The sequence below is a fragment of the Balaenoptera physalus genome (genome assembly GCF_965194825.1).
Source record: "Balaenoptera physalus genome assembly, chromosome: 2".
Classification (NCBI taxonomy): domain Eukaryota; kingdom Metazoa; phylum Chordata; class Mammalia; order Artiodactyla; family Balaenopteridae; genus Balaenoptera; species Balaenoptera physalus.
The window spans coordinates 65,262,606-65,285,524 of record NC_138883.1 but is presented as its reverse complement, the minus strand read 5'-3'; the positions used below and the strand labels follow the sequence as shown (position 1 = coordinate 65,285,524).

Below are 22,919 nucleotides of genomic sequence, written 5' to 3'. Positions count from 1 at the left end.
AAGAAGATATAACAATTATAAATATATGTGCACCCAACATAGGAGCACCTCAATACATAAGGCAAATGCTAACAGGTATAAAAGAGGAAATCAAGAGTAACACAACAGTAGTGGGGGACTTTAACACCTCACTTACACCAATAGACAGATTATGCAGACAGAAAATTAATAAGGAAACACAAGCTTTAAATGACACAATAGACCAGATAGATTTAATTGATATATATAGGACATTCCATCCAAAAACAGCAGATTACACTTTCTTCTCAAGTGCACACAGAACATTCTCCATTATAGATCACATCTTGGGTCACAAATCAAGCCTCAGTAAATTTAAGAAAATTGAAATCATATCAAGCATCTTTTCCAACCACAACACTATGAGATTAGAAATAAATTACAGGGGAAAAAACGTAAAAAACACAAACACATGGAGACTAAACAATACGTTACTAAATAACCAAGAGATCACTGAAGAAATCAGAGAGGAAATCAAAAAATAACTAGAGACAAATGACAACGAAAATATGGCAATCCAAAACCTATGGAATGCAGCAAAAGCAGTTCTAAGAGGGAAGTTTATAGCAATACAATCCTACCTCAAGAAACAAGAAAACTCTCAAATAAGCAATCTAACCTTACACCTAAAGGAACTAGAGAAAGAAGAAGAAACAAAACCCAACGTTAGTAGAGGGAAAGAAATCATAAAGATCAGAGCAGAAATAAATGAAATAGAAACAAAGAAGACAATAGCAAAGATCAATAAAACTAAAAGCTCGTTCTTTCAGAATATAAACAAAATTGATAAACCTTTAGCTAGACTCATCAAGAAAAAGAGGGAGAGGACTCAAATCAATAAAATTAGAAATGAAAATGGAGAAGTTACAACGGATACCGCAGAAATACAAAGCATCATAAGAGACTGCTACAAGCAACTCTATGCCAAGAAAATAGACAACCTGGAAGAAATGGACGAATTCTTAGAAATGTATAACCTTCCAAGACTGAACCAGGAAGAAATAGAAAATATGAACAGACCAATCACAAGTAATGAAATTGAAACTGTGGTTAAAAACCTTCCAACAAACAAAGTCCAGGACCAGATGGCTTCACAGGTGAATTCTGTCAGACATTTAGAGAAGAGCTAACACCCATCCTTCTCAAACTCTTCCAAAAATTGCAGAGGAATGAACACTCCCAAACTCATTCTATGAGGCCACCATCACCCTGATACCAAAACCGGACAAAGATACTACAAAAAAAGAAAATTACAGACCAATATCACTCATGAATATAAATGCAAAAATCCTCAACAAAATACTAGCAAACAGAATCCAACAACACATTAAAAGGATCATACACCATGATGAAGTGGGATTTATCCCAGGGATGAATGGATCCTTCAATATATGCAAATTAATCAATGTGATACACCATATTAACAAACCGAAGAAGAAAAACCATATGATCATTTCAATAGATGCAGAAAAAGCTTTTGACAAAATTCAACACCTATTTATGATAAAAACTCTCCAGAAAGCGGGCATAGAGGGAACCTACCTCGACATAATAAAGGCCATATACGACAAACCCACAGCAAACATCATTCTCAATGGTGAAAAACTGAAAGCATCTTCTCTAAGATGAGGAACAAGACAAGGATGTCCACTCTCACCACTCTTATTCCACATAGTTTTGGAAGTCCTAGCCACTTCCTAGTCCTAGAGAAGAGAAAGAAATAAAAAGAATACAGATTGGAAAAGAAGAAGTAAAACTGTCACTCTTTGCAGATGACATGATATTATACATAGATAATCCTAAATATGCCACCAGAAAACTTCTAGAGCTAATCGATAAAGTTGGTAAAGTTGCAGGATACAAAATTAATGCACAGAAAACTCTTGCATTCCTATACACTAACAATGAAAAATCAGAAAGAGAAATTAAGGAAACAATCCCATTCACCACTGCAACAAAAAGAGTAAAATACCTAGGAATAAACCTACCTAGGGAGGTAAAAGACCTGTACTCAGAAAACTGTAAGACACTGATGAAAGAAATCAAGATGACACAGACAGATGTAGAGATATACTATGTTCTTGGATTGGAAGAATCAATATTGTGAAAATGACTATACTACCCAAATCAATCTACAGATTCAATGCAATCCCTATCAAATTACCAATGGCATTTTTTACAGAACTAGAACAAAAAATCTTAAAATCTGTGTGGAGACACAAAAGACCCCAAATAGCCAACGCAATCTTGAGGGAAAAAAACGGACCTGGAGGAATCAGACTGTCTGACTTCAGACGATACTACAAACTACAGTAATCAAGACAATATGGTACTGACACAAAAACAGAAATATAGATCAATGGAACAGGATAGGAAGCCCAGAGATAAACCCATGCACCTATGGTCAACTAATCTATGACAAAGGAGACAAGGATATACAGTGGAGAAAAGACAATCTCTTCAATAAGTGATGCTGGGAAAACTGGACAGATACATGTAAAAGAATGAAATTAGAACACTTCCTAACACCATACACAAAAATAAACTCAAAATGGATTAAAGACCTCAGTGTAAGACCAGACACTATAAAACTCTTAGAGGAAAACATAGGAAGAACACTCTTTGACATAAATCACAGCAAGATCTTTTTTGACCCACCTCCTAGAGTAATGGAAATAAAAACAAAAATAAACAGATGGGACCTAATGAAACTTAAAAGCTTTTTCACAGCAAAGGAAACTATAAACTAGACGAAAAGACAACCCTCAGAAATTGGAGAAAATATTTGCAACAAATCAACAGACAAAGGATTAATCTCCAAAATATATAAACAGCTCATGCAGCTCAATATTAAAAAAAGAAACAACCCAATCAAAAAATGGGCAGAAGACCTAAATAGACTTTTCTCCAAAGAAGACATATAGATGAGCAAAAGGCACATGAAAAGCTGCTCAGCGTCTCTAATTATTAGAGAAATGCAAATCAAAACTACAATGAGGTATCACCTCGCACCGGTCAGAATGAGCATCATCAGAAAATCTACAAACAACAAATGCTGGAGAGGGTGCGGAGAAAAGGGAACCCTCTTGCACTGTTGGTGGGAATGTAAATTGATACAGCCACTATGGAGAACAGTATGGAGGTTCCTTAAAAAACTAAAAATAGAACTACCATAGGACCCAGCAATCCCACTACTGGGCATATACCCTGAGAAAACCATAATTCAAAAAGACACATGCACCCCAATGTTCATTGCAGCACTATTTACAACAGCCAGGTCATGGAAGCAACCTAAATGCCCATCGACAGATGAATGGATAGAGAAGATGTGGTACATATATACAATGAAATATTACTCAGCCATAAAAAGGAACGAAAATGGGTAATTTGTAGAGACGTGGTTGGACCTAGAGACTGTCATACAGAGTGAAGTAAGTCAGAAAGAGAAAAACAAATATCATATGTTAGCACATATATGTGGAATCTAGAAAAATTGTACAGATGAACCAATTTGCAGGGCAGAAATAGAGACAGAACTGTAGAGAACAAATGTATGGACACCAAGGGGGGGAAAGCGGTGGGGGAGTGGTGGTGGTGTGATCAGTTGGGAGACTGGGATTGACATGTATACACTAGTATGTAGAAAATGGATGACTAATAAGAACCAGTTGTATAAAAAAATAATAAAATAAAATTCAAGAAAACAAGACACATGCATCCCTATGTTCATAGCAGCACTATTCACAATAGCCAAAACATGGAAACGATCTAAATGTCCATCGACAGATGAATGGATAAATAATATGTGGTACGTATATACAATGGAATAGTACTCAACCATAAAAGAAAAAATGAAATAATGCCCTTTGCAGCAACATGGATGCAACCAGAGATTACCATACTAAGTGAAGTAAGTCAGAAAGAGAAAGACAAATACCATATGATATCACTTATATGTGGAATCTAAAATATGCCACAAATGAACCTCTCTACAAAACAGAAACAGACTCACAGACATAGAGAACAGACTTGTGGTTGCCATGGGGGAGTGGGGGAGGGAGAGGGACGGATGGGAGTTTGGGGTTGGTAGATGCAAACTATCACATTTAGAAAGGGTAAAGAACAAGGTCCTAATGTATAGCACAGGATATAATGTATACCAATATCCTGTGATAAACCATAATGGAAAAGAATATTAAAAATGTATGTATGTGTATAACTGAGTCACTTTGCTGAACAGCAGAGCTTGGCATAACATTGTAAATCAACTATACTTCAATTAAAAAAACAAAGTTATTCTTAAAAAAAAAAAACACAAAAAACCTCCAAGGTGATAGGACAGTCCATCTGGTGACGGGGTTGCCTCACACAGTGCCAAGCTGTCTTCTGTGGTGTAGGTGTGCACTTCAGGAACTTTGACTCAGGCAGTGCAGGAGGTCGAACAGTAAAGTTAGGGTTTGCAGGCAGAGCTGAGTGGACCTTGACTCTCCTGGGTGTAATCATGTGACTGTTAAGCTGTAGTGTTGAGCCCCAAGAAGTTGATGTGGTAGTGGGGTACCCAGCCCTGCAAGTGTCTGTAGGAGTATGACAGTCCCTTGGGGTTGCAGCTTAAGGAAAAGCAAGCTGGGGGTGGCCAGATGGTGAGCCTGGAACCTTGCACACGCAGCTATGTTAATGTGAAATGGTTCTCGCCTCTGTGTCCAACCAGTGGATCCCAGGGTCTTGGCTGTCATAGTTCACTGTCTACGTAACCTCAGCCTTCACACCACAGTTCCAGCAGTACCCCTATTCTGAAACCTTTCCCGCCTCCACTCTCCCTGCCCCCATCCTAAGTTGAGAGTAGAGTCACCACATTTATTGTGTTTTATTCGTTTGCTTATGTATCAGTCTTCCCACTAGATTCCAGTCACCTGGAGAGTCAGGATGGTGCCTTTTCATTTTTATATTCACTGACATAGTGCCAAGCAAAAAGTAGAGGCTCAGCATATTTTGCATAGATGCTCTTAGCTTTTTTCTGCTGACATATAAAGAAAGCATTCAGAAATGGAAATGGGAACCGGGCTTACATCACTAGCTCCTAGGTCACTGAGGTTAATATCTTCGATATTATAAATGTTTACTAAATTTTGGATAAATAAATATAATACCGTGGCCTGAGATAGTTGAGCTCTGGAAGTGGATCAGTGTGACTTTTCAGTAGCAGGTGCGATTATTATCACAGCATCTCGTCCTTTGGGCCAACAGCCCACTACTTCATGGAACTATTTATGTTGACTGCTCTTTTGTCAGAAAGTCACTAAAGACGCTGCCAAGCATTGATGTGGTCCAAGAGTGAGCTAGCAAGCGAGAGAATGTGAATATGGCTGAATATATGAATGGGTGAACAGGAGAAAGAGGAGGGGAAAGGGACAGAGACACTGCCTTCTTTCTACCTCGGAGGCACAAGCTACTTCCTGCAGAGCCAGTGTTTCTTAGCTCCCTGTCGTATCACTGGCCTGGGAAAGCCTGGAGGATGGATGGAGCATTAGACTGGAAGTAATAAAGTTGCGCCTGACTTACCTCACTATTTGTAGCAGATGTTACAAATGTCATAACATGAAGCTTTGGGATCAGACTTGGGGGGAAAAAAAATCAAGATAACAGCTGTGGACTTTTTCCTTTTGTCAGTGAGTGCTGACTGACACCATACAGATTCAGTGATAATCTCCACTCCCTTCCTACTGGGCAGAATCATGCCACTAACAGTCTGTGTGCCACTGAGGTCAGAAGGGGTGACAGTCTTACAACGGCACTCAACTGAAAGGCTTTTAAGGCAGTTTGCAAAATGAAAGTATAACAATCCTTTTTTTCAGCCCCTGCTGAGGGGGCATACCAAATCTAAGCCCCATTAAACATTTAAACTTCTCAAAAACATTTCTAGCATATTATTGGAGGAGGTCATTTCTACCAATTAAAGGACAAGTAGCCAACTTTGCCCGGTTAGTGCTGCATTCAAATCCCAAATTAGATGCGTCCTGTCTAGTTTTCCCTTTGATAGCTATGGTCAGAATGTGCTTGATGTCTTTCTGTGAATAGTGCCCTTAATTCATGCGATCTCGTGGTGTTCCTTCCTGACATACACAGAGTAGGTGATTTGTAGAAGGTTGTCATAGGAAGAAAAGGAACAAGAACAACAGGAACAACAAGAAAAGAAGCAGCTCAGAGCTAGAGATTGCAGACGGTCCTCAAGGGGCAGAGCTCCTTCCCACATCAGGCACGTGTTCAGGCTCTGAGCCCGGGCTGGTGTCTGCACTGCCCACTCCCTGTGGCCCACGGGACCCTTCTATCACACAGGACTGCCTCTCTCAGTAGACTCTGTGCTGGTCATCTTTGTGCTCCCAGCGCCCAGCAGAGTGCCTGCCGTGTAGTGAGGTTCGGTACGTGTTTGCTGCTATAGCCCTGAAGCCAGAATAAATTCGTTGATATCTTCTTGCTGAGTTCACGTTAGATAAAAATCAAGACCCTCTGCCACTCAAAGTTTCTCCTAGTCTCCATTCTTCATTCTCAAGTCACTTTATAACTGCCTCACTCTTAAAACTTCCCCAGATTGAGAGGGAGGGCAATTCGTGATATCCATCTCTCTGCTGGAATCCAAAGACAGGAGTTAGTCAGGATCTATTTTTTTATCTTTTATTTATTTTGTAAATACAAAGAGGAAATTTTCATTTCCTTCACTATGTAAAGGGAATTCAATAGTTAACTCTAAACTTTGCATCCAAAGCAACCCCTGTAGCATCAATTTGTTGAAGCCAAGAAATACCTTCAGAAAAGGCTTGGAGTTGTGTTTGGACTTCAAGTCCTTTAAAAGTGACTGTTTTTTTATATCCATTGTTATGGAAATGATTAAGAAAGTTAAACTGGAGTGATTACTACCTACCATTTTCAGAAAGTCCTGTTTGGATTTGCAACAGTTACTTTGAAGCAGCAAGAAATAAAGCATGCCTTCGTCTATTAGTCCAATCCTGCCCTTACACCTCCATGCATCTCTTGAGGATTACCCCTCATGTGCCCCGCTCCCCAACCTTCAGCCTGGACTGCGGATCATGCCTGTATGTTCCCGAGGTTTCTGTCCTCAGAGATGTTGACTGTCAGGGCTTCATCATTCCCTCAGGCGCTGTCACTCCAAACAGCAGCTTAACCCGTTGCCTTAAGAATTTCATTGTCAAGGGGAAGTTTGGGTTCCCTCAAGAAGAATGTGAATCAACTTCTATATAGCCCGTGTAAGGTAAATATAATAGCTCCTATAGTAACTTGCAGATTGTCAGAGAATGGCTATTCCTCTTTCCCCAGCTACAGATGAAGAAATATCTGCTTTGGTAAGTCAGTGGAAAAGCAAGGCAGGTGGGCAAAATGACTTTTTCTTTTTTTTTTTAATGAATTTATTTATTTATTTTTGGCTGCATTGGGTCTTCATTGCTGTGCGTGGGCTTTTCCTCTAGTTGCGGCGAGCGCGGGCTACTCGTGTTGTGGTGCACGGGCTTCTCATTGCGGTGGTTTCTCTTGTTGTGGAGCACGGGCTCTAGGCTTGTGGGCTTCAGTAGTTGTGGCTTGCGGGCTCAGTAGCTGTGGCTCGCGGGCTCTAGGGCGCAGGCTCAGTAGTTGTGGCGCATGGGCTTAGTTGCTCCACGGCATGTGGGGTATTCCCGGACCAGGGCTCGAACCCGTGTCCCCTGCATTGGCAGGTGGATTCTTAACCACTGCGCCACCAGGCAAGTCCCAAAATGACTCTAAAATGGAAACTCAGTACTAAAAAGAAGTCCCTGTAATTTGTACAAAAACCTTTTCAAGACTTATTAAAGTAATACTTGGGTGCTATTTCACTTTTAGACAATTTTGCCATTTTGATGGAGAAAAGTTTTGTAAAGAAAAGTTTTCAAAAATATGTGAATACTACTTAGTTCTTCAGAAGATAAGAAGCTCATGATAAACACATCCTTGTTTAAACAGATCTGTTTGAATGTTGTGTTTCCCCTAGTTTGTACTAGTTGAAGCCATACAGATAGGCTTTTTTGAGAAAAGCAGACATGGTTCCTTCTTCTTAAATTCAGCAATTCATTTTTAAATATTAATACTCTCACAGTCGTATCACCCTTAATGCTTTTCCCTAATATATTCAATCCATACTTAAAATGTGGGAGAAATTTAAATGTGTTGCATCAAAGAATTTTTTGATTCAGCATAAGACTTCTTAGAGTTTCAATTATTTTAATAGATTAAATACCTCTTTTGTCTAAATGGCTAATATAATGTGTTAATGGGTTTGGGATATGAATTATTAAGATGTATTTTTTGATTTTTAAAAATATTCTAGATATGAATTTAAAAATAAACAAACTGTACTATTTTTGAATATGGGAGGTTTTCCTTCTTATACTTAATGTTAATCTAACATTCAAATGCTGGATTAATAATACTTGTCCCTATTTCTCTTCTCTGGTCCTCAGTTATCCTGTATTTTAAGTGGCAGAAAACTAATCTTGGTTGAAAGTACACTGTAAAAGCATTGTTATTCTTTGTTTTCAGATATTTGCATTATGCATTGTGTGGAAACTCCACATATCCTGCTTTTGACAATAGAGTTTCTGTTTTAGTGCCGCTGTATGGGTTAAGCTGGTTCCTAACACTGGTTATTTGAGTGTATCATCTCTATCCCAACCTGAAATTCCCCCAATGTTTAGGGCATGCACAAACAATGAGGAATTGAGTGTTGAAAGGGTACAAATTGTGAATTTGGGCAGTAGGCAGAGCTGTGAGAATGAGTGTCAGAATGAAGAATTGGTCCCATAGTCAATGAAGGCATATAAATGTTTATTTTATATAAAGGGAAACACACACGCACACACAACTGCATACCTCATAAACTTCTAAGGCTCCTGGGAAAACCCTCCCTGGCTTCATTTGCCCTACAGTGAGGGAGGCTAATTGACATTCTTCAAGGGAAATCCCTTTTCTTCTCTTTGGTAGCCATGGAAAGACTCATTAAGCATTCTGTACTCCATTCTTTCCCAGACCCTGACTTTGCTTAGCCCAAGTGCTAAAGCCCAGGGAGTGATGTCGGGATTTCATTAAGCATGCCCTTCAGTCCTCTCTTCCCTCAAGCTCAGTGTGGGAACAGAGCCTTGCCCCTTAGATGACAGATTCAGAGGGTACCCATAAAGCTTGCCTTTTTACTCGGTGGATGATTTTACTCTTGAAATAGCACCTGCAGAATGTTAAGGCTACATTCATCCATCCTGCCATTCTGCTCCCCACGGAGGGTGAGCTGGATGAGAAAGTAGCTCTAAAACGGTCTTCCCTATCTGCTAATGACAACTTTTTCCAAATAAAACAATCTCTTGGAAATCCTGCCTCACGATGTCATACTCTACCTTTGAATATCTTTTTCAAGTGATCCCTGAAATAATGAGCCCCTTTCTCTCTCCCTGCCTGTGCTTTACCTTCCCACTGTGAGCTGTGCTGGTGAGGAGCTGGGGCAGTGCCAACTCCTCTGGAAATGGGGGTGGGGAGGGTTAGGAGGAAAAGGGCAATGCAGGACACAAGGCAAGAAGGGCTCGTGACTTTTCCCTCTTTCATTATGTGTGTCCACTGAGCTGTCCTGTTTCTGTTTTGTAATGGGTTCTTATGTGGCAAGCTGACCTTTTGGCTGAATAGGTCAAACTCCCACTGAGCGATAATCCTTAGTCTTCCTGGTGTTTGTGCATCCCCGAAGGTGACAGGCACTGGTTAGGAATATGACTGGGGTGTGTGGTATATTTCCCCAAAGAGGAATTGTCTTTTACTGCACTTAATTAATTCTCCAAGACTACCTCACAAGGTTATGTGGAAGAGTCTAGATTAGAGTATTTTTGCTGACATTGTTGACGGACAAAACTAATTTTTCAGATACATATTTCAGATTGGGGTTTTCTTCCGTCTTCCATTTTTTAATGAGAGAAAGGCCAAAGGCACAATCCTAATGATTCATCACATCATTTTAGAATTCGGAGACAATCAGAATTTCTTTAGTTGATTTAAAAAATCTTTCTCCCTGTATATCTCTTCCATTTAAAGTCTCTTAAAACTCTAGGTGTTTTATTTCTAACCCTTGAAAAACATGAGATGATCATGTTGTGGTCTTGATAATTATATGCTGGGCCTAGGTTTGTTTTGAATTGCTTAAAATTTTCTTATGGAACGTTTATTAGGTCTTATAACACTAGTTACTCTACAGTAGCTAGCAGTTCTCAGCATCAAATAGGTACTCAGTAAATGCTGAATCAAATTTGAATTACTATATTACTATAGCTTGATTATTTTTTATTTTAACAGTTTATATAACCTGTTCAGTTTATACAACTCTCACATCTCACTGTCAGTGACTTAAGAGATATAATCCTCACAGATATGGGATTACGTGTTCCATTTATTTAGCAATGTGCTGTGCATTTTTTAGTTAATTTAGTGTTCTTTAAATTTCAAACGCAGTGTCTTTTAATTGAACAGACAAATGAATGAAGTGTCTGTAGGTCAGATAAAGCATTGACCTATTCAGCAATAAGAAGTATGCAGTGTGTGGGGGCTACCAAATGGTTTTAGAAACTGTCAACTTCCAAAATAAAACAATCTGAGAGAGCTTCATAAGCAATGTATTACTTTTCTGAGAATGATGAGCCTCACTGAGGAAATGCCTCTTTAGTTTTTCTTTAAGCATAAATGATACTCCGTAAACACAATGAGATTAACATAGAGGAACAAAATAACTGTTTGCATCGTTCCTGAGTTATCAGATTATTGTCTCAATACTCAAAATACCAAATGTGGTAGGATGAAAAGTACAAGATAAAAAGTACATTATTTAACATCTATTCAGTTACCAATAATGCTACAGTCAGAGCTGGGCTTCTACTGGGGGCATAATGGACTCCTGTTTAACATATTTATGTTGGTTGTAAAATTAGGAACTGTCATTACAGCCCCATATCACCTGCATAAGTGCAAAACATATAAATCAAGAGAAGTTCCAGTGCCATAAAAATGCCATTGAAGAGAAAAGCATGAAACCACTTACGAGATGCTTGTATGTTATGCTAGCATGTACTAGGACACACACTCAATTTTCTAGAGAGTCTGAAGAACAAAGAAAAATAACTATGCAGGAAGGACTCATGGATAGAAGAGCTGATGAAGGCATGTGGGATCCCCAGGCTGACTAAGGAGCTTTTAAAATAAAATTCCTAGTTATTTATGCATTTGCAACATTTACTTAGAGAACAGCTGAGCCCTAAGTTGAGGAAAGGCAGGAAAAGAAAGGCCATCAATGGGCAGGCTTAAATAACCCCTGCAGGACCCCACTGTAGTCACCTGTCTCCATGCTTCTAGAGGGCAGTTGTTACTGGAGCATGCTTCTTGGGCCTTCTAGTAAATAAACATGCTCCTTTCCTTTCCTGTGATGTTTTAGGGTCCTCTGTAGGTTGGTGGCTGTTGCTCTCTTGCCCCACTCTTAATCCAGTTCTTTGGAGAATAGTCTATGTTCTCTAAGATCAACCCGTTTCTTCTGTGAGGTACAATGGTTTATTTTGAACCTCATAATTGGAAGTCCTGAAATGCCCCCAAATTATGAACTATTATTAAGGAGCTTTCTGGATCCTCATTACTGCCTCAAAAACAGAGTGGACACTTTTGAAGTTTTTCAACACCCCCCTTCTGCTTCCCCAAAGCTCCCCTCCCCACAACAATCTTAACAAAAAAAAAAAAAAAAAAAAGAACTGCAGATTTTATTCATGTGGGATCATTCACACCAAGCTACCATAATGTGCAATTAACACTCTAGAAACTGAAAACAGTATTCAGCAAGACAGCTGCATTATCAAAAATGCCAAAGGAGTTTTGAAGGGAGTAATGTGCATGTTAGAATAGGAAATTAATCAGAAGTGCACACACACCCAGTAGTACTGTCTTAAGTACATCTTAGATTAAAAATTTTTAAATCATATGTCTATGCTTACAGTAATGATTAGTCTTAGGATAGAAAACTGATTTTTCTATTTTAAGAATATTAGTTGTGTGTTTTGCTTCCAAAGCAAATGAAGAATTTGGAATTGAGATCTTTAAGATCCCTTCCAACTGGAATATTCTTTGATAATAATCACTCTTCAATTATATTTTATAAATTTTCCCATTGAAAATAATGCCCCTTTTATTTCTTCTTGCTAGTGATAATGATACTTACCACTCATGCTATTTTCAAAGTGCCTTTCAGACCTGGCAGACATTAGCTTGCAATTGCAGGGGTAAACTGCCTATTTTGCACAGCACAATAATCATAAGTACATTTATATTATAATCCCTACTAAGCTATGGATCCAACTGACTGACTTAGTAACTGAAACGAAGCAGAATTATCCCAGCAGCATTTTGCTGGAATTTTCTTGTCAACTAGCTGAGAGTGTTTTGAGAAGTAAGAAAGTAGGGGATTTGATTTTATTTTCAATTTATGGTGTCTAGGTTTGAGAGAATAGAGGTTTGTCATACAATTTTTAAGAAAAGCAGGAAGACATAAGGAATGTACTTGTTGGCAATATGGAAAAGTTCTGAATATTTTTGTTCATAAATTACTGGAAAGCAAATTGATTTTTATGGTTGAGAACTTTTTAAAACAGGGAAAATAGCCAGAACAGATTCAAAAGCAAATTGTGACCCCATTCCAAAAAAAAAATTGTAAAGAGAAGGCCCTCGATTTTGGATCCCCAAATATCATGCATTAAGCTCTTCTGTTAGGGATTGGGAGGCCCTTTGGGTGTATGTGCCTGCAGACAGCACATGTAGGGTATGCCAGGAAGAGAAAGACAAACTATAACTTAGTAGGAGAACAGAAATATACAGATAAGAAAACAGTCACTGACCTGCAAGACACATGCTGGGCAAGCATCCACCTGGGCTCCCTGTAGGTCCTGTAGGAATAGTTACACGTGAATGTTCAGTAAATATGAAATCCAGCCATCCTGAGACACTTAACACTAGTGCAAACAGTCATTAATGAGAATCTCTTAGCCGACATGTTGTGCTTATTAAATTATGATAAAGTTATTGCATTAGAACATTAAAAAAGTCCTGTTTGCTTTTTTCTAGCCTAGAGGATATTAAACATTCAGGTTTCTCTGGGAGGAAAAGGCAATATGTATATGCTTTAAAAACAACAATACCTAAATTTTAAGAAAAACAGTTTACCAATTTATTTTAAAAGAACGTGAACATTCATATTTTTTTGTTTTGTTTTGTTTTTTTGCTCCAGTGTAGGAAAAATAGTTCAAAAAGGAAAAGAAAATTTTTTTAAGTCTGGATATGATTTTTTAATGTTTGTAGAAATTGATATTCTGAGATGGAAATTCACCGTAGGCTCTGATTTTGCTCAGGCAACTCAGAACCAAAGTTAACACTGGGTTGTGTTTCTCTCAGATCTCTTTGATATAGTAGCTGTCTAGTGACACAATTACAGAGAAATGAAGCTGAAGGTGTAAATCAGAGCCCCAACTTAATTTTTTCTTTCTTTCTTTCTTTTCTTTTCTTTTTCTTTTAAGTTATAGGTGCACAGCGAAGGAGAAGCCCCAGTGCACTGGCCATTGAAGTATTTGAAGCACATTTGGGAAGTCACATTTTGCAGGTACCTTTAAATGAAAGAGAAGCTTGCTTATATTTTACTAAGAAAAATCCATGTTTACTCTTTTTATAAAAATGTCTTTTATTACAGCTATGTATATGACTGTTGCTATTTTATCTTGGAATTCTGAAATTCTTATGAATTTATTTTTTTCTTTTTAGAAAGCCATCCCTTGAGAGCATATTAATGAGAAAGGGAGGGCAAGTATTATTTGTGCTATAATAATTGAGATGAATTGCACTATTCAGTTGATGTACAATGTATAGTAGCTGGCTGTTCCCAGAATGATTGTGTGTGCTGCATTTGTAAGTGGACATATGTGTGTGTCTTTGGAGCTATATATTGTTTTTGGAAGAGCAAAAAAGTTTTGTTGTGAAAGTAGTGCGACATTTTTATGTGTTGTCAAATTTCAGTTGTTCTTTGCTTGAGTTTGTATTCATAAGTGCTTCCAATCCTAATGTTTGTTTCCCCAAATTACAGTCTCTGTCAGGGTGAGATATTAGAGTATATTTTTAAGTAAAAGGTGACAAATAGTAATAATTTGATTTTTTCCAGTGGCTTTCATGACAAATAAATGTGAGGGTGACTAGGGTGGACCTGTAGTTATTTAGTCTTGGAGAAAATTGATCACAAACTTAGCACCTCACTTACTCAAAACTTTCTCTCTTAAGGCTTTGCCATCAATTTGACCCATCTTCCTTTATCCACAGGGTAATTGTTCTACGTTGTTTCTGTTTCCAGGATAAATGTTGCCCTTGCCAAAGCTTTTTTTCTTTACCATGTAAAATGCATTTTTAACATGGAATTAGAGAAACAGACACATGTGGGATATTTAGGCATCTTATTTGAAAAAGATGGTTATGTTTTTCTTAGATGAGATTTGGGGTAAAAATAAAGCTAAACTCCAGATTCCTGTCCATTCAGAGTAATTTTTTGTTAAAAAAAAAGGCCTCTATGGTGCTTTCATTTTCTAGATAGCCAAAAGTAGTGCTGAATCTACCATATTATTTCTGACAATATGTACCCTAGAAAACTGCTATCATCACATGTCCATGGTCAAATCAGAGTGATTCTCCAAAATGGTTCCTTGGCTGGCAGCTTCAGTATCACCTGAGACACTTGTTCAAAGGACAAATTCCTGAGCCTCTCCTGGACCTAGTAAATCAGGATCTTCAGGGTGAAATCCAGGAATTTGTTATTTTTAGTAACCCTTTGAGATAATTTTGATGTTTTATTAGGTCTGAGATGTCACAATTCACATTTGCAAATTTAAGGCCCTGAAAAGTCTTTCTTTCTTTATTTTTATTTATTTCGATATTTCTCATTTCTCCACTAATATCTGTTAACATCCCATAGAACTGATGTTTCTTGAACTACACCTTGGGAGATGCTATTCTATTGTGCACATAAAGTTTTGAATTACCTTTGCAGTAGATTAGGTTCAGGGATACAGAGAGGATATTTCTTTCTAAATCTTTGAATTTTTATTTCCCTCTTTTCTGTACATTTTTGTGCATAATCTCCTTTATAAGTTTTGTATGAGTGATACCATATATACCACTGTCCCTCTGTATTTGTGGGGGATTGGTTTCAGGACCCCTGTGGATACCAAAATCCGTGGTTGCTCGAATCCCTTATGTAAAATGGCATAGAATTTGTATATAACCTACGCATGTTCTCTTATATACTTTAAATCATCTCTAGATTACTTGTAATACATAATAACATGTAAATGCTATATAGATCGTTGGTAGCATGTGGCAAGTTTAGATTTTCTTTGTGGAACTTTCTGGATTTTTTTCGAATATCTTTGATCCGTGTTGGTTGAATCTGTGGATACGTATGGCCAACTGTACATTGTTAGATTCTGATGTGATCCAGGATGACTCCTATTTATATTCTGACGCAGTCAGTGCATAAGACTTTGTCAGTGAGAGAAATGGTTCAAACAGTATTCTATCATCCTGTAAATTCTCTCTGGAAATCTTGAGTTCAGTGTTCTGTAGGGAGGCGGACTTAGGAGCTGCAAGAATTTGAAACTAATTTAAAACACAAAACTTAGGAATTTGAATGGAACATAAGCTCAGTGAGAGCAACGTAGAGTTATAATATAGGATGGCTGTTCCCAGTGCCAGTTCAACATTGGACTCCATTGAGAGAGCAGAGGACCTAGATGAGGCTGCTGAGCTCTCTGCTCTTTGGTTTGGTCACACCCGCCTTAGACAACACTCTTCAAGAGAAACATAGGCAGCTGGATGTCATTTGGAGTGGAATAACTAGATGGGTTTGTGAACTAGAAATCGTGTCACATGAGGTGTGGCAAAGGGCTTGGTGAAGTTACGTGTGCAAAACATGTGGCATAAAAGGGACATTAATATCCTCTCTATCTATCTGAAGGCCTCATGCCAAAAAAAAGGATTAGATACATTCTGTGTAGCTTCAGAGTGTAGAAAGAAGAGAAAGGGGTGAAAATTGAATAGAAAAAAAATCACCTTCATATAACAAAACTTGCAAATAGGGCTGTCTATATGTCCAACATGCTCAAAGCCTTTAGCCTTAGGAGAAGTATAGGTGGCTTGGTAAGGATGCTTTCAAGAAAGTCAGACATCCAAGTGTGGTTGCACTAGGTAGTCTTGAAATTGTCATAGAAACTAGAAATTCCTATCATTAGATTCTAAAACCAAAGGTTATGGAGGGGAAGAACTGTATATGCTCCTCAAAATGATAAGCTAGAATTGTAGGCAGGAAGGGGTTGGGAAGTAGTAGTAACAAGAAGGGCTTCCTTTAAGCTATCTGGTTAGATATCTTCCCTCCTAACAGGATAACTCTTGAACCCATAGATCTGTGTCTGTACCACATTCAAAGTATCTCAGTAGTATGCTAGGGTAAGATGATTTCCTTATTTTCCTTCAGGAGGTTCCATAGTTGAATCTGGTTGATTCATGGGCACTGGGATGAATTCTTTCTTCCTTCCTTCTCTCCTACCATTCTTTCATTTGCAAATATCTGAAAAAAACCCTGTGTGGTCAACAAGGTAGGCATGGTCTCTAATATCACAGTTTATCATCATTATGAAAAAAGAAAAAAATTAAATACTTAGTAACAACAGAATTTGCTGTAGTAGGCACATAGCTGCTCTCCTTAACTAGTTTGCAGTCATTTGGTTAAAGAACCAGGAGGCTTCATAAAGTGAGAAGCATCACAGTGGTCAAGTACTATGGGGCTGCGAAAGAGCGAGGCTCTGAATTTGCCACAAGGCATCAGAGAAGACGTCTCAAGTTGTTGATGGATGAATAGGAGTTTATTAGGCAAATACAATGGAAGAATATTGCCATCAAAGAAATGTCAAACACAAAGGCATGGGGGCAAGTCATAATAGATCTTGTTTGGGGACTGGTAAGATGTTCAATTTGATGGCTGTTTTACGTGCACAGGGGAGCACGTAAGAGATAAAGATGGAGAACTTATGATCCATATTGCACAGGCCCAGTGAGCCAAGCCAGGATTCTATAACCAGCAATGAGCCTGTGGAGAAGGCTTTCATACAAGAGAGTGACAAGGTAAATATTTGGTTTGTTTCTGGAGTTATTATTAAAATACAGTCTAGGAAGCCTTTGGGTTGTGAGAGGCTATTATAAAGAGACAATTTAGGAAATTATTACAACAGTCCAAATGAAGATCTTATCCAAGATAGAAGCTCTATTAATGGAGACACGGTATGGAATTGGGATAGAATTATTGGCACCTGGTATGAATTAGATATGAAAGGCTAAGGAATGATAGGATTTAACAATGACCACAGGTTTTCTAGACTGGTAACTACCTACCTAATGATACTCTTGCCTGAGAGAGGTTGAAAGGGATATCCTCTTACATAGCCAAGTCCGTAAGAGGTAAGCAGTTGGAAACCAGCGTCCGATCCTCTAGAGCAAGATCAAGGTAAGGGGTAAAAATAGGGCTGGGGATTACTGATCACTAGTGTGTAGATGAATGGTAGTTCAAATCAAGCAGTGAGTTGCAGACCGATGGAAATGATATGGAACAAAGAGAGAAAAGGGTTGAGGAGAGGTAACCCCGTATATATCATCACTTTAAGATGTAAGTAGAAAATGAGAAAGGAGTAGACAGAAAGATAAGAGGAAACCACAGGATTTGATTTTGCTTAAGGAAGGAGTATCAAGGTGACTGAGGACATAAATCCTTCAGTAGGGTAACCACTGAAGAGATGTCATGGGTTTTGTCAATTAAAACAATTGCAGTAAAAATTTAGGTGCAGAAGACAAACCGAAAGAGTGATAGAAGTGTCTGGATGTTTGCGGTAAAGGATGGATGGGAGATGAGAAGGTAGTGTTACAGGAAAATTTTGTATTTAATGTTGTTTAGAGTATGTTTATATTTCTGAGATTCATGGGGTCAAGCATTGGTCAATGATATGCTCTTTAGCAATCAACTTTTTAAAAATCAATATCTAGTCGTCATGTCTGCATTAGGAAAGGATAAGCTTTCATTATTATTAATGGCTATATGCCATTCCATACTGTGGATGTATCATAATTGACCATTTTTTTTTTGTCATTGAGTATTTTGATTATACCTAGAAGCTTGCATTTCTAATGAAAATACCAAGGGAAGTGTGTTTTAATTAGAAAAGGCCTAATCCAGTTTGATTTTAGCTTAAATTTATCGAATTTTTGGTATGTATTAAGTTCTATGTATTGTGCTACTCTGCTTATATCATCAGTTAATACTTACAATATGTACCTGTGAGACAGGTGCTCTGATTGCATGTCTTACAATTGAGTAAACTAAGACTTCTTAGAAAACTCACATAACTGACTGACATTCACATGGCTACTTAAGTGAGAGCTGAATTTGAACCCAGGATGTTAGATTATAAATACTTGCCAAGAAATGATGAGGACATTTTAAAAGACAATGGTAATAAAAGGAAAGAATTTATATTTGGAGTGAACAGGATTAGGGTTCTGATGGAATTGGAGGGTAAAATAGAGATCAGTTCCGAACACCAGGATGGGGCTCAGGAAATACCTGGGTATTCTCTGCACCAGGTGCCAAGCCTCCCTGTTCCCCATGCCCCCAGTGATGTTTTGTGGAAAAGCGTGCAAAGGACCCCTTGGTGTAGAGAGCTGGGGGTGGGGGATGAAGATAATTTTAATTATCTTAATTTTTGATCCATCCATTCTGTGGGCTACAATATATGTGTTTGCTGTGTGCATCTTATTAGCCATATATTCTCTTAGGAAAAATTAGGAAGTTTGGTGGATCCTTTAAAATGTGACTTCTTTCCTCCTGAGAGGGGAAAAGAAATAAACATAATGGTGATTCTGTCAATATAAAAATCAACTGTTGCAAAGTTATTTTCCAATTTAATGATCCAATACCAGTGTATGTAGGCAAGGCCATCGCCCAGGCTGTGTACTGTGTAGTTCTGGGACCACCATTCACATCATATACACAAAAGCCTCACTACTGACTATGACCCTTAGTAGCCCCAGTGAACCTGTAACTGTTTCAGGCATGGATTTCAGGACAGGGGCATCTTCTGCAGGAGAGGTGAGGCATTCAAGGGATGTCAGCCTTGCAGCTGCACAACTATGAGGTGTAGGCACTGGGCCTGAGTCAAGGCGTTTATTTGACTTTATTCTTCTTTGACTCTTATTAATAAGGGGAGGAACAGGAGGGCAAGGGGTCAAGATTGAGAACTGTGCTATTTGTGACAGGCTAAGTAAAAATCCAAGAACTTTAGGTCATTATGTGAAATCTTTCCTGAATATAGTACTTGTGACTAAGCACTAATTTGGTTCCTGCTTTAAAAGCTTTCTTTAGGCATTATTGTTCTCACTTCATGATTCCTTAATATTAAAAATATGAGTGGATATTTACTTTTACTTTTCCAGTTTAGAGACCAGATAGAATATTCATATTTTACTTCATCAAAGTTAACGAAACAGAAAATGGTAACAAATATCATCTTTGTAACTCATAAAATTAACTAGTGGAATGACTTTCCCTTAGGTGCCAGATTTATGAATGGAGTGCTTTAATTACTTGCATGCCCTTAGGAGAAGGGTTTAAGTTTTTTTTTTATTCTGTAAATAAAGCTTATATAATTGTTATATGAAATTGTGGTATTGTTTTTGCATACTCCATAGTAATGCCACTTTACTTAACCTCACAGGTGTCAAAACAAAGCAATCAGATCAAACCTTGTATGTGGAAGATCTTTAGGATTTATATTTGTATTCACTGTGAGCACATTATGGTGAACTACAGATAGGTATATGTTATATAACTGACATTGAGTAATACATATCATTACTAATAACTATTACTTACAAACTGAAGGATGGTTTTTATCCATAACTAGTTTTGGATATTACAATAAATGAAATTTTGTGAGTTGGATGAATATAATCATAAGTACCCACACTTTTGTATATAAATGATACAGAACTAAAATTATTATTTAAATGAAGTCTTGGGAGAATAAAAATATTCTATAAGAAATGCCTTAAAGGGAGATAATGGTGGAAGTGTGGTATCCCAGTGTTAGTTTTGGATTTGTCTATGTTGCATGAACCGTCCTATATCTGTTATTGACTCTGCATTATTTCTGGGTATTAAGACATTTTTGTATTACTCTTATGGCATTCAAACCCCATAAATGAAAGAGAATACCATGTGCAGACCCTTTGAGGAAGACCAAGAGAGACTCACCAAGAACATTTCAGTATTACAGTATAGCACCTGAGGGTCTCTGCCTGGGAGTGCACAGAAAAGGCTGGGCAGAGAAGTCGCACGACTGCCTGTCTTCCTCAGCATAATTAGGGAAATAATTGTTCTTGAAAGGATTATTTTTTGGTAGAACAACTCTCTTGTAGAAGACGGATATGGCCATCACCTTAGCAGACTAGTTTAACTAAAGTATGTATTTTCTTAAAATGGTGAAAAAGAGGGGAACTCAAACGTAGCTATTTTTCTATTTGATAAGCCAAGTCGTCAGAGGTTTGTGTGCGTTAATATGGACGATGCCACCGATCTCAGTGAAATGTCAGATTTTGATCATGTGGTTTTTCTTTCTCGTAACACCTTTAACCATGGAATAGAGAGTAAAAGTGAAAGAAGAGCCTAGATTTAAAAGAGGATGTTATGGATGAGATGTAGAATAAAATAAAATTAGGATTTACATTTAAATATCTATGTTTCCATTTTTAGTCATATTTTGAAGATCGCTTAAGGGCATACCCTGGAATCATGGTTGGTCTACATACTATTTTGGCCCTGCAGAATTCTTGTTAGACAAATGAGAACGTATAGATTCTCTCCCAGAAATATTTAAAAATTTGGGTTAGTGTAGTAAGGAAAACAAAATGAAAATATCTTGTGACGTTTTGTATCTTTGTTATCATTTAAGTATTTCTAGCCACAGCACTGCTTCAGTATCTGAGACCCACTCAATTGTAGAAGACTAAGAAGATCCTTTAGAGAAAGTAGACATATAGGCAAAAGAGCTACTTACCACTGTGTTGGAGTGGGGCTGGAGAATGCCAAATCTGTTATTAGCATCTTCTGTCATCTCATTCAGCAAGAGACAATAAAAGGTAGACTAGTGCAATTCAAACATCTGGACAAAGAAAAGTGAATAATACCTAAAACAGCTCAAAAACTGACTAATACAAACATAAAAATTATTACATAAGATGCTGCCTAGCCAAGTCAACATTCATTTTACATTTGATGGCAGTGTTTTCAAAAGACTTCTGTGAGAGCTAATATGTTAAGTGTATTTTCTGTCTTATTGATGAAATGGAATTTTACCCTTATTTATTATTTTATTGGAACTTACAAGTATCAAAGAAATGATCATCTCTAGGAAAATGATCATTATTTTATTGGAACTTACAAGTATCAAAGAAACGATCATCTCTTACTCCTTATGGCCCTTGTTGGCAAAGTGGTATCCTGCCGGACATCAGTGCTAAAATAAAATAAAATTCAACTAATAGAGGCATTCTCTAGCGGTAATAGAGGAAAGAGAAAAAGGTTAGTGACCCTGCAATTTCCCAATGATCCAGAATGGTAAGAAAATGTAAAACTAAATATAGAAAAAGAGAAAGTTAGTGAATATATTTGCATATGCAGATTAGCTTAATTGATACTGCTTGCCTCTACAGGGATTTTTCATTACAAACTGGAGTGCTACATTGTTCAGCTCATATTGAGTAATTTAGTAACTAATGAGACCAGTTTGCACTAATTTGCATATGATAAATGAGCTTAATTGCAGTAAATAACTTGGAGGCATAATTACTTAATTTTCCTGTGTTGCACGGCTTTTAAGTTCACGTATGAACAACTCAAGATAATTTTGCATATTTAAATTAGTTGCTTTTAAATTTTCTTGAACAACAACAAAAAAAAGGAACACACCTTATCAATTGAGCTGTAAAACAATTGGATGTAAGGCTTAGAGTATTTTTATTTAAAAAAAAAAGGAAAGCAAAGAAAAGCAGAAATTTGTCCATTGTTCTCTCTAATATCTTTACCTCAGATAAGATGTCAGCATTGACATTAGGAAAATGTTTTTCATGTTGGAAGTTAATTCACAACTTCTATTAGTAACTGACCTGGGTGTAAACCGAAGTGTATATATGAGTGAATCATAACTTTTGAAATAGGGTTTATTAAAAAGATGTGTTTTGTCCCTTATCTAATTTGGCAAACCAATATCAGAGGAGTCAATTGGATCTGCCATCTGCAATGTGCCTATCTTCTAAGTTGCTGGGCTTGGACGAAGCAGACATCACTCTGACCTTAGCATGTATTTTCTATCTAGATTAATGTTTCGTCCTTATGAAATTGGTTTCATTGGAGACTCTCAGTGTGGTTTGCCAAGAATTATCTCACTGGTCTTCACATGAACTCAAGAATGTATGTTTTATCAAATCTCCATTTGCAAAATTGAAAAACTGAAGCACACAGAGGGTGATGACTAAACCATTATTTCATAATACTATATTGCCTTAGAATTTCACTTTGACGGGGAAAAAGTATAAGTTATTCAAAATTAACTTCTTAAGTCATATAACATCATATTCATGATTATGAGAAAATATTTTATGGTTGTGAAAATTTTAAAGCTGTCATTTAAAAAGTCATTGATTCTTTCACTCATTGTTTAAAAAACAGAAGGGGATGTTAGGGT

At 37.5% G+C, this 22,919-nt stretch overlaps 1 protein-coding gene across 12 annotated transcripts in view; it reads left to right on the top strand.

The window, feature by feature from the left end:
• Nucleotides 1–22,919, top strand: part of NPAS3 (neuronal PAS domain protein 3) — an 858,029-nt gene that overhangs the window by 404,547 nt on the left and 430,563 nt on the right. For 9 of the 12 annotated variants that reach the window (XM_082452091.1, XM_082452089.1, XM_082452088.1 and 6 more), the window contains one exon: nt 13,614–13,696. In XM_082452091.1, the coding sequence (XP_082308217.1) occupies nt 13,614–13,696 (83 nt within the window). The remainder of the gene's footprint in view (nt 1–13,613; nt 13,697–22,919) is intronic. The other 3 variants (XM_082452092.1, XM_082452090.1, XM_082452086.1) reach the window with 1 other exon arrangement.